General features: G+C 40.3%; 1 protein-coding gene across 4 annotated transcripts in view; it reads right to left on the bottom strand.

Annotated features, from left to right (window-relative positions):
• The window catches only part of DAB1 (DAB adaptor protein 1), a 398,510-nt gene that overhangs the window by 206,624 nt on the left and 178,865 nt on the right, over positions 1–13,021 (bottom strand). For all 4 annotated transcript variants that reach the window (XM_066623379.1, XM_066623378.1, XM_066623382.1 and 1 more), the window contains exon 2: positions 1,400–1,602. In XM_066623379.1, the coding sequence (XP_066479476.1) occupies positions 1,400–1,466 (67 nt within the window). In that variant the 5' untranslated portion in view covers positions 1,467–1,602. The remainder of the gene's footprint in view (positions 1–1,399; positions 1,603–13,021) is intronic.

The following is a 13,021-nucleotide window of genomic DNA, read 5'->3' as shown; positions in this document are numbered from 1 at the left end:
AACAGTGCCTAGAATATTTCAAGATGCTGCCCTCCTGCCCATCATTATTAGTTTGCACACTCTGGTTTTGAAGTCAACCAGGTTAAACTGGCCACTCTGTTGGGCTGGGCAAAAAGAAAAAAAAATGATGTTAAAATTGTCAGGGACCAATGGTGGAGAGGGGAGTATATGAACAGCTGAAGGGGACAGTAGTGTTTCTGCTGTGCCAGCCCTGTATATCCAGTTTCATGACCTGCCAAATACGTGGCCTAAACCTGCCTAGGATTCAGTCCTCTACACTTGTAGAGAAGTTTGAAGGTCACTTAGCAGAATCACATGTAACCTTCCAAAACAGAACCAAAGGTGAGAACAAACTATGTAACACATCATTAAAAATATGGAACCACAAATCTCTTATTAAATAGTAACTTGCAACAGATTTCTCAAGGACTGAGAAAGTTTACCTCTCACACTTCCTCTCTCTCTTAAGTCCATACTATTTGAATACTGTACAAAAATTTCAAGGGGCCAAATTGAAGGTGAAAGTGAAGCTAGGCTTTGACTTCAGTGCAGTATAAGAAATACTGGGTTGCAATGCTACACAAATAAGGGAATAGTATTATGTCAACCAGCAATCCTTAAATGCATTACTCACCTCCTGGGAGCAGTCAGGAGTGAGCAAAGCCTTTGCTATAACCTAAGGTACACCAGTGCATTTATTTAAACAGCCTCATGGGTCTGAAATAACTACTCATACTCTGCATGACTAAAATAAAGCCCTCTCTTCTACTTCAATTATTCTAGGAACATGCTGTTGCATTCTTGAATTCCAGGATTTTGCAGCACCTTCAGTTGATTCACACCAAAAATTTGGATCAAATTGATCCTAAATTACTGTCAATCATTTTCCAAAAAATGCTGTTTCACTCTTCGTACAACAGCATCCGTTGCTTACTGTGCAGTCCACTAACAAGAGTTGCTTGAGTCTTTCTATCTGCTGCTTTGTTTGTGACTAACTCCTAGTCAGCAGCACAGTTGTAGATGCAAATATGATCTCACCTTTTCTCTGAATTTTCTTGTAGTGCATTGTGGGGGCCTATAATTTATTATTTTATTATCTGCAGTATTTATATCCCACTTTACTTATTGCTAACGGGTAACTCAAAGCTCCTTTCAGCAATCTGAGTTTCTCCAGGTTTTTCAGATAGAACATTGTGTGTTTTGTATGGCAAGTGTGCAGGCAGCGGGGGAGGGGCACCCTTTGCCTCAGGCAGCAAAATGTCTTGGGCCAGCCCTGGATAAAATGGAGGAACAAGAAGAATAAAGCCATACTATGGGCTGGTAGTTCATTTTCTAAATTTTTGAAGGATCTAGCTTCAAGGAGAAGATACATCACGAGTAAAGCAGGAGAAAGTCCTACCTTTCTTCTTAGAGTCCTTCCTTGTGCTGGTTTTAACAGCCACTTGAAGTTCTGTCTCAGTTGACATCCTATTATATCCTTAGTCCTCTTCACACAGATCCAGTATCTCGGTCAGTCTCATTTAGAACAGTTCTCCAAGAGAATAACTTAGCTTTTCAGATGCTAGACTCCCGATAGCTCATTTCAATCACCCTTTTGGAATGCTGCAAAAAGAAACAGTGAAGAATCATCTGTAGGACAAGAATAATGGCATCCAAGAAACATGAAAACACAAGGCAAACTACCCCTGCACAGTTGAATTATTAAGGTTGAGTTGAAATTATGGATCACTTCCAAGTTCATTTTCACAAGGGTCGAGAAGTGTCTCCTTCAATTTTTTACTCTTGTCAATGCTTTCAGCATTTTAGTGCTATTCAGTACCATTTTCTGCTTTTGATTTCTGCTTCTGTTTAACATCAGCTTCCTTTTCCTCTCTGCTCCCTACATTCAGGCAGCAATCCTATGCACACTTTCTTGGGAGTAAATCCCATTGAATTAAATGAGACATACTTTTGAGTAAACATGCCTAAATTGTGCTTCAAGTCTCATTTGTCTTCACTGCCATGTGGTTTTGTTTGCTACCAACATCCTCAGATGTAATACTGCACATGATCAACAAAAATCACACAGTCACAGTCTTTGGATTAAGATCATTAAGTAAAAGTGAAGGACACTAGAACAGAGGGAGAAGGGGAAAGACAAGAAAAGTTAGGAAAGCAAGAGAGCAAGAGAACAGGAATTAAACAACATGAATGCGGGAATACATTTTTTCAATCAATTAATTTGGCAGTGTTAAATACGCTAATTTTGAAGAAAATAGTGAAATGAGATAATAGTCAATGCAGGCCTACTTAATCTTTGATTTGTTTAACCACCTCCTCTTTGATTTTATTTTTTCTCCATGTTTGTCATGCCTATTTACCACCCCAAAGTCATAAAAAAAAATGTCCAGTTTTTGCTATCCTTACACAAACTAGATTGTGCCTCCAGAGGAAACATAAGTAGTAATGAAATAATGTGCCGCCTAATTTGAATAAGGCATTCAGAACACATTCTCATTGTGTGCTAATTCTAAATTACATTCCCTGGTGATCATAACTACATTAGAAAGTTCATTTTATGAACTCATTTCATAGAATTGTAGGAATGCTATGAATTATATAATGAGCATTATCCACTTCTTCAACCCTCAACACCACCACCATCCTGCACACACTCCTTACTGATGAGGCTAGCCTGATTGAAAAAGTAATCCAAGTAGTTGTCTGCTTCAAAATATTTTTAGAGTTCCAATAAATCAGTGTGTGATCTCAGAACTGTGATTCAGGATCTCCAGCAAAGGTGCACAATGTATGAGAACACAACTCTTAGATGGCATGCAGCCATGCATAATCAAACATTCACACTCCAGCATACTTTGCAAATGACATGGAATTTCAGAGTATACAATTTTCAATCATGGATGCAGCTTCTTGTGGCAGCAGAATGTTTGGATCAGTCCTACTCATCTCTGCTTCTAGCACATTAGCCCATAGCAACTAGAAAAGCCTCGAGAGTCGGAATTATTAAGAAGCATCACTGGTATGAGTCTGCATTAATCCATGCAGGTGGATCAGGTCTGGGAAGAGCCTCAGGATTTGGTACATGCCAGCACTGATGATCCTACCCCCTCCAGGTTTGAAGACGCTGGTTGTGAGAGCGTTCATATCTGCTCCTGCCATTCGCTTAGAACAGGGGTGTTCAAAGTTTTTGGCAAGAGGGCCACTTCATCTCTCTGACCTGTGTCAGGGGCTGGGGAAAAAATAATTAATTTACATTTAAAATTTGAATAAATTTACATAAGTTTACGTAAATGAATATATTAAAGATGAACTTATATGAATAAATGAAGGTCTTGCAATAGCTCAAGGCCTATAAAAGGCCTTGCACAAAGCAACGCTGGCCTTTCCTTTGCTGCCGTTACTGCATCACAGATGTGAAACAGCAAACAGTGGAGGAAGCCCTCATTCCATAGCTCACGCAAGAGGTCAAACAGTCACCCTCATGCTGAGAGCAGTTGCGTTGGGCCGGTGAGGGCTCCAGCAAGTCTCCAGAGGGCCAGAGGCTCATTGGGGACTGGGGAGTCCCTGAGGGCCGCACTAGGAGTCCTCGAGGGCCACAAGTGGCCCCAGGGCTGGGGTTTGGGCACCCCTGGTTTAGAAAATCAGCACCTTTACATCATTTTTTTTCTTGTTCTGCTCTCTATTCCTGTTTCCGGCATTCCTGCTTGATCCAGGCCTTCTGAGTACTCTCTCTCTCTCTGAATCTTTGCATCTTCAACAGACTCCTTTATTCCTTCATCCTGATCCTCACCGTCTCCAGACACTTTTTTTCTGAGAAGACTTTGCCTTGTCTGATTTTTGTGGATGAATTACCCACAACCTTGTGGCACCAATGACTTCATCAGCAAGCTCCACTCTTTCCAAGGTATTGCTACTTGTGTGTCCCCAAACACACTAAAAGGAATATCCTGCGAAAGAATTCTGATGAGATTCCCCACAGCTCAGTTGCTGACAATGATTTAGGAAACCCAGTTCTGTATAATTTAGGAAATTAAAGCTGCTCAACACTAGAGGATGAATTGACAATTTAAATCACTTATTGGAGCTAAGTCTGTAAAACCACTCGCCCTTTTCAAATTCAGGCTCTTTCAACATTTTGAAATGCTTCAATAACACTACATGGCTATGAACAATTTGAATTGATTTAATATTCTTTTAGTGTGTCAGGGTCTGTGTATGGTTCCATCTTAATGAGCTCTTCAGATCTGTATGTGAATTATGCAACTTTCAAGGACAGATCTTCAAAGTCGGTTCAATCGATTTAAAAAGTGTAAAGTTTCAGCCTCTCTTCAAGAAACCCAAATAAATAAATCAAACTTTCACAACATATAAACAACCCAAAATTAAACCCATTGCCATTCCAGATGGGCTGGAAATTACCTTGATTAACAGAAAGCAAGTAAGGTTTTAGCTGACGTAGAAAGCTTTACTAGAACTGTATTTTTAATTAGCCAAAACTATGTATGCATGATAAACAAAATTTGAGCCATGGGTAGCATAAAACTTCTAGACATAACTTTGTGTGGGTGGGTTAAGGAGAAGACTGAAATGCGACATTCAGTGGAGAAAGGACAAAGAAAAGAAGCACTCATCTAAGCCATAGGAAAAAAATGGTTGATCTAGCAAACATACACTGGGGAATATCTCTCAACATTTTAAAATGCCATAAGATGTATATTTAAGCATTTGTGCCTGTACTAAAGTCCTTGCCTCATTACACCAACCATCCCCTGATATCCACCCTTCCCAAAGGCTATTATAAGAATGATCCCCCACCCCCACAAAAGACCACTTTTGACTAGCCTGATATTTGCATTTATTCCAGTTAAAAAAACAGCACTAAAAATAAAAGTCATTGAAATACCACATATCTAAGGTTTCTGTGAGTTTATTTTTAAAGATTTAAAAAGTCATTTCTGTCACCAGGTTGCTGACAACCCGAGGCAAAGCCCAGGACACCCCCACTCAAAGGCAGGTGCAGCTTTCTCCCCATCAGCCAATGGGAAGCAGCACAATGATGCAAGGCCCTCTAGATTCTCTCATTGGCAGATGGGGATGCCTGGTTCTGCAGTGGCATGTGCCCCTCCATTGACTCATGCCACCAACCATGGTGGGCCCAGGAAATTGGCCTGACCATGTGAGCCTTCTAATGGGTGTGGACCCTTGTGTTCAGTGTTCAGCCTGACTGATCTCCAGATAATGCTTTACAAGGGCAGTATCAACTTAATGGGCTCACACTGCAACTCTTGCAAAGCTTCTCATACCTCCTGAATTCCAATTTAACTATTAAAAAATTCTTTAAATTATTCTGGGATTGAACCATGCGGTTTGCTGCAGCTTTCAGTTTCTTTATTTGCATCTTCTGTCTCTGCATTATCAACATACACTTGTATCTTGATAAAGATAAAGATAAGAGATGCATGATAAAACACTGCAAATTACACCTTGGTAAGTGTGCATTGGATTGCAACCTCAAGTCTCTCAGCCTCCATGCTCTCATCTGCAGACTGGTTGTTAATAGTTACCTGCCTAATAAATTAGATATGAGCATTAACACAATCAAGACTGAAAAGCACAGTGCAAATTAAGAATATATATATATAAATGATTAGTACTAGCAGATAGACAGAAAAGGTCAGTCCCTTTACTGAAAATTTTTTTATTATTATTACTGGTTTTCTAAAGGGAAAGTCACAGTAACAACTGTAGTTTATCTTGAGCTTGAATAGAAGAGGCCCCTTTCCTTTTGATTAAGCACTCTCTGGTAGACCATGCTTTATTAAGCTGTACAACAGGATTGACAAGGCAAAGGATGCTTTCAACAGTCCTCCCAGCCTGGATCCAGTGTTTTGTCTTTCAAGTCCTTTCAACAGAAGCGGAAGGAAGCTTTCCCCCTTTAATTATCACGGCATATTATTTCTTTTTAAGGAGCTGTCAGCTACACAGCATTCACTTAACGGGTCTCTCATTCAGATAATGACAATGGAACTGTTTCACAGGAGTGCCTGTTTAAGCACAATATAAATAACCTCAATTTCCAGGAAAAAAAGAAAGGTTGATTAAAACAAAAACATACTGATCAAGATTACTTTAGAAAACACCACATACAGTACCAGCCTAGAGCAGAAATGCTTTCAGAAACGGGGAGTGGGGGAGAACAGCTACTAAAATACCACTGAAATCCAATGTAATAAGTAATGCAATATAACTATGCTGCTTTGACATTGTTTGTCATTTTAGATTGTACAGATTTATCTTGAGTATTAAAATGTGCTTATGAAACCTTAGAACACAGCTACATGAGACTCTCATGAGTAGCAACAAGTACAAGCCCCACTGAGGCGAACAGGTCCAGAGCAAGAGCACATACGTGCTTTTTTACATATCCCATCTATTTCAATTAGCTACGAAACCAAGATTCATATTAACCTAGCTCAGAACAGAGACCTGCCCAGCTTGTAATGTTTGTCTGTAATACAAAACAACTTGGAATTGAGACTAAGCACCTCCATCTCTCCTTGGTATCTTAGGTGCTGGAACAGCAGCATCCCAGTTACTGGGAAATATTATTCCCAGGACACCTGATTTAGGGCGCAATCCTAACCCACTTTCCAGAACTAACATAAGGGCAATGCAGCTCCGAGGTAAGGGAACAAACATTTCCTTAGTTTGAGGAGGCCTCCATGAGTGCCACCCAACTGCAGGGTGCAGCACATGTTCCATTAGCACCACTATGCCAGTGCTGGAAAGTTAGGATTTTGGCCTTATTAGTAAAGACATGGAAACAACATGTCCCAGCACTCCTTGTGCCTAGGATACTGAGCATAGTCCGCAAAATACCAGGAACTAGAAGCCCTGGAACATGAAGTTTCCAGGGTTCCTGACAACTACACGAGGGCTTCTCAAACTAGCTGAAATAGAAGACCAGTAATTTTTTTCCCTCCAACATGCCAGGGAGAGATACCATATCTGTGCGGTATTATTACTATTTTTTTTTCCTGGAAATTCACCGAGGACCTACAGCCAATTGCTTGCAGACCACCACTTTAAGTAGCACTAATCTACACTAAGAACTCATGCTCTGGAAAAATACACTTTGCAAGGCAGGAGGGAAGGAGAAATGGAGGCACCCTCAAAAGACCTCCGTGAGACCTCCCTATCACTGCCACCATCACCAAATAAGTAAAAAGGGGAAGGGTTTACAGGACAGGGTATATGGGGCTTGAGAAAGTGCTGGATTGTGTCACCTGAACTATAATGTGTTCCCAATATTGTTATCAGAATTGCTACATGATTTCATTTCAAAATTTGGTTCAGAGAAAAATAGACCTGCGAGGGGAGGGAATATAATTCTGTATCAAGATGAGGGGAGCTCACTTGTCACTAATATCAAAGAATCTTGGAGAGGCAAAGCTCCCATCAATTGTCACTACTGATCCTATGGATGTATCCACTCAGAGTGATATTAAAAAGCTACTTTCATGCCCTATTGTCCTCTTAAGAGCACAAACTAAAGCAGGACCTTGATATCTGTAAATTAAAAGAAGAAACTGGGGTTCAAAGTAAGTTCATTCTGAAATGCTGTCTCCATCAAACTGTAGGTCTTTGTATGGACCATGCTGGTAAACTAGTATATTGTCTGCATTTTATCTCTTTGCATGTCCAAATCAGCATGGCAAAGCAAGCTGCTAATTGCAGCAACAGCTTTCATTGTCTCAACCAATCTAGGTCATCGTTTGTAAGGAAAGAAAGAAAGGAGCAGAATATGTTTTATCAATGAGATCCAATTTTTGCCCCATTATATCCTCACTGTAGTTTAAGAGTCACTATTCCACGGTACTTTCCTAAACATGGATTCTTTTCCAAAGTATTTTACCAATAGTTAAACAGTGACTGCATGACTTAGATTTTCCTGCAGATGGTATGTAACCTCATTTCTTTCACAAAGCACAGGAGGATTACTCTTTTCTTACTGAGTGCACGAAGGAGTAATGCAAACAATTTCTGAATTAATTGGCTTTTAATTCTAGGGGAAGTACAGAGCTTATACCCTGAATACTTCTTATGATGATATAATACCTAGGAATTAATGAAGTAAACATTCCAAAACTCTATTAAATACAGTTAAAAGAGCAGAAGCAGTTGTCTTATTATTTATTTTGCACAACTGATTAAATGCCTCAGGTTTATTTTTCCACCTTCTGGAAGTTAAAAAAAAGTCAGTCTATATTTGCACAAAACAAGCATTTTACAGATATCACAGTTTAGGCTTCAAGACAAACTATTGATTTTAATGGATCAGCTCCAAAGCAGAGTAGTCTGGATAATATGCTTTGATTGCTTTCAGTGTGTTGAGCATTAATGAGCTCAGCTAAGCTAACTCATTGCGATGGTCTGGGTTAAGCAGGCTTAGCAGAATAGACAAGGGTTTATTTTTCCTGTCCAAAATGGACCACTAGTGATCCGTTCACCACCATGTCTCCTGACTGAAAAACAACTCCCCCCCCCAATATTTATATGCCCCATTGCACACATACAATAGGACTTCTCTACAATTAAAGTTGCTCTAGGCAGAATTAGTTAACAAACTCCACATGTGATGATAAGATTTTAATATGAAAAACTCTACACATATATTCACTGAGATTGAGAAGGAAGCGTAAATAGAAAAATCAATTAGAAGAGGCCACTCTAGAAGCAAAATTGGTATGAGAGGATTAAATCTAGGATGCTGGCAAAATTCTCAGAAATGAATTACAGAACTTGTTATCAATTGTCTCCAAGGAGAGGCAAACTTTAGAACCTCCTGAATTCTCCTGTGCTGAGATTAAAACTACCTTTCTTAATGGGCTGGAGCACCATGGCTCCATTAGATTAAATAAGGGACAGCCCTTTTATTTTTTATTTTTTTTAAAGTCTCACAGCCAAAATGGGTCAAAGAGCCCTCTGAGAGGTATTGTGTTTTTTCATTGCTTAATCCAGGGGCCCTACAATAAAGACTCTTTGGCTAAGTAAGTGGGCTCGGATGAGGAACTATTTCCAGTGATCAGGGAAATTACTCTGAAATTTCCAGGCCTGTCTTAGGCAGGTCTCAAGCAGTTTGTTTGTCTCTAGTAAAATCCAAGTGCTGAAGTTCCCCACAGTCGTCAGCAAGAATGAAACCAATCTCCTACATTTTTTCCCTTTGTGCATCAACAGTTTTTATTTCTGTACTGTGGGAATCAATTGAGAACACTGATAGACACTCTACAAACAACCTATTGCAGAGATTTTCCATGTACTACTTCAAAATAAACAGTTTATAAAAAGACAATGAAACAATCATCTCCAGAAAACTGAAGTCAAAACCCTCATCATTAATGCTGATGCCTTGGTTTGCTTTTACATTGTGTGTGATTTTGGGGGGGGGGGGGGTGGAGAGAACATAAGGCATGCCAAGAAAGAGAGGGAGACTAAATATATATAAAGTGCCAAAAATAAATCACCCACACCTGTTCTATATAATTCTATCACAAATCCTGTCTTCAATGTGCTTTTTTCATATCTCTCTCAATCAAATTTCATCAGGCAATGGGATGCAGAATAGGTCTTCTGAGGACAAATAAAGTGAATGGGCAAGTTCATGTGGAAGAAGGCAGTCCTTCAAGTTCTAAGCTTTGTGGGACTTTAAAGGTAAACCACCAGTTTGAATCATAATGGGAACAAGTGCAGATGGATAGGTGCTGGCATACAGTAGACAGTTCAATGTGTTCCAAAAAGAACTCTGGAAGCCACATTTCTTTCCAAGCTGAAATTACTGAATTGCCTTCAAGGGCAGTCCAATGTGGAGAGCATTACAGTAATCCAAATGCAATGTTGTCAGTAGCTAGACTGTGACCTGATCTGCCTCCTCCAGCAAAAGGGCATGCATGGCACAGAACTAGCTTTAAGGACCAAATCTATCTCCCACCTGCTCACAGCACTGCTGATGGAGCACATGTTGCATGCTATGGTACCAGGTGATGAGGAGAGGTAAGTAAAAATATTTACTTTTTTTTTTTTTTATTACCTCCCCAAGGCTACCTGGCCTTCAATGGACCTCCTTGGACCTCACCAACCGTTTAACTGACATAAGTTCAAGGAGACTCGGGGGTGGTTCAGGATGGGGAAAGGCGGATCAGATATCGGTATGTGCAGCAATTTTCTATCAAAAATGTGTTGCTTCATTAAAATGGGTAACATATGTGCCTACATGGAAGTGCAATTATTAGTCTCATTTCTTTCTAAACCAATGTAACAATATGATCCTAAGACCACAGCATCAGCAAATAAGTGTTTAGAATTGTTGTAACTCAACATGCTGTATGGGCATTGTGAATTGACCCACAATATTATGCAGACCTAGCAGGGTGAATTAACATCACTGTAACAGGAAAAAACAACAACACATCACTGCCTGCAGATATCTTTTCAACATCATGATGTTACATAGAAACCAAATGAGTGGTGACAAAGTATTGCAGAAAATGATTCATGCACTAAAGGTATTCAAGCCATCAATAAAAACCCTAAAGTGGTGAAATATTCACAGTCAATAGTAGTAAGTTGCTGAACAGGTACCAGTTCTGAAATGGAATATTTGATCTATACTCACCAAGTATTGAGTGTTTCATATTTTTAATTCCTAATTCAGCACTTTGACCCATGTGCAAAGCCCCGATTGTTGACTGTTAGAGGTGTTCTTAAATTATTATTTTATTTGCAGATTTCATTTATAAATTATAATTATAATTATAATCGCTTAAAAAGGTAGGTGATACAGGTGGTACAGTGTCAGCAGATGCAGCCACAGTAATTACCCATGCAAACCCCAGTCTAGGCCATTTTTTTTTCACAGATTTCCCAGTTTTTTAGTTCTTTGTTTTTTTGTTGTTGTTTTTTTTACAAAAATGAGAAATGCAGAAAGTGCTGTTATTACCAAAACATCACACTTCCATTGACTGTGGTCATCCAAGTCATGAGATACACAGTCACAGCAGCTTGTTGTGCATGTGGATCCAAGACAAAAGTTCAAATGTGGGCTGCCCTTACTAGACTGGTATAATGCACAAAACTATTATGGAACACAGAAATGAGAAGAGAGGGTAGTTGAGAAAGGAGTTGGCAACAATGAATGGTTCATCTTAGTGACAGTACCTAAGACATGATACTATCCCATTCTCAATATATTTATTTGTTTAATGGACAGGCCCATAGTTCAAAAGCAGAGAACAACTTTTCGATTTAGAATGACCCAAGTTCAAACCTGGTATCTCTATACTGGGCTGGGAAAAGCAGCTTCATAAATGGGATTGCAACCGACAAGCAGCACATATGATGCAATTCACGCTGCCTCTATACCATTACAGCTTTAGGACTGGAGTCCCAGACTTTATAATGGTTCCTGTTTTTCTTTCACTTATTTTCATTCAAGAAAGTTTACAATCTCCTTCCATTTCCAGAGCTCATATAGCATAATGAGTACAATAGTGAGGCATAATTTGGAACTTCCTCACTTCAAATCATGCCTCTGCCATGAATTCACTAGAGGCTCAATACTATCCTTCATCAGTACACGTGATGCAGGGCAGCCAATACAGCCTCCATTACATCCTGTGCGCCAACTGGCAGCCAGCCCAGTCCAGGAGAGGTAAGAGAAGAAAAACCTTACTTGTCTCTCTGGCTGCTTCCTGGTCCCTGATGTGACTCCTCAGTTCTATGCCAACTCTTTCGCTGGCTTCTGAAGAGCTGCAGGGGATGTGATGGGCCTGGGATGGGAGCTCAGAATATGGTCAATGCCTGTGCCACAATGTTCTGCTCCCAATATGACCCATCACCAGCACAAACCCACCAGCAGCCAACCTGTGGGGTGTTGCTAGTGGCACATGACTTTCTGGCTTTTGCACTAGGAGCAGTGCTCTGCTGACTGCTGGCAGTGCTCCACAGACTGCCAGAGTGGTTGCCGCCACAGTGGACCTTGTGGTGCATTGGTATGTATACCTAACAGGGCCTAGGAGAGGGGGGTAAAGGGGGTAATTTGTACCCAGGCCCAGGATCAAAAGGGGGCCCAGGAGTCAAAGGAGAGGGCCCAGAAATATCCTGGGATCTGACATTTTCCTATCTACTCAGACTTGTTGCCCATACGGGGTGCTGGACACACTACCATGACTGAGGATGCTGGGGACACTACCAATGCCACATGGGTGGGTAGACCTGGGCTCCAAAGACTTATCCAGCTGTCTCTAGCCCCCCACCCTGCTTTGCTCCTCCCTGCCCCTATTCTGCTGGGCCGTCACCATCCTCCCCCACTCTTTCACCCCTCCCCTTTTGCAAAGGGGCCCAAAAGAAGCTTTGTACCCCCTGATAAAATTCCTCTCAGAGGCCCTGATACCTAATGGTATGCTGGTGTACCATAAGGATGGCGTTGAGCCATAGAGACCCTTAGAAAGTCACTTTCTCTCAATCTCAGCTTCCTGTTGTTATAATACTTTCCTTACAGAACTGTAGTAAAGGTAAAATCAACATAATGTATGCAAAGCACTCTGCACACTCGCAAAGCACTACACAAATGTTAGCTGGTATTACTGAAATATATTCATGTTTTTTGTGATCAGTTTCTTCACAGATGGACCATTTTAGTCTCCCAAACCATTGAATAACTCTTAGCAATCAACAAACAATAAAAAAAAAAATTCACTTCCAAAGTCCTCTTGGGATTCTGTGTACTTTAGACACATCTGCTATGTATTTCTTTCCTTCTATGTAGAAAACGGTCGTCTGACCTAATCTCTGGGAATATGCATAGTTATTCAATTTTTTTAAAAAAAGAAAAACAATTAAACGAAGATGACAGCAGACTCCACTAAGAGAATCTGACCTATTTATTTTAATTTGTAAGGTCATGAGCATCTTAATTCCACACAGATTGTCAGTCATGTAACCAAGATCTGCAGACAGCCTCAAC

The sequence above is a fragment of the Tiliqua scincoides genome, chromosome 4 (genome assembly GCF_035046505.1).
Source record: "Tiliqua scincoides isolate rTilSci1 chromosome 4, rTilSci1.hap2, whole genome shotgun sequence".
Classification (NCBI taxonomy): domain Eukaryota; kingdom Metazoa; phylum Chordata; class Lepidosauria; order Squamata; family Scincidae; genus Tiliqua; species Tiliqua scincoides.
This window is presented reverse-complemented; position numbering and strand designations above follow the sequence as displayed.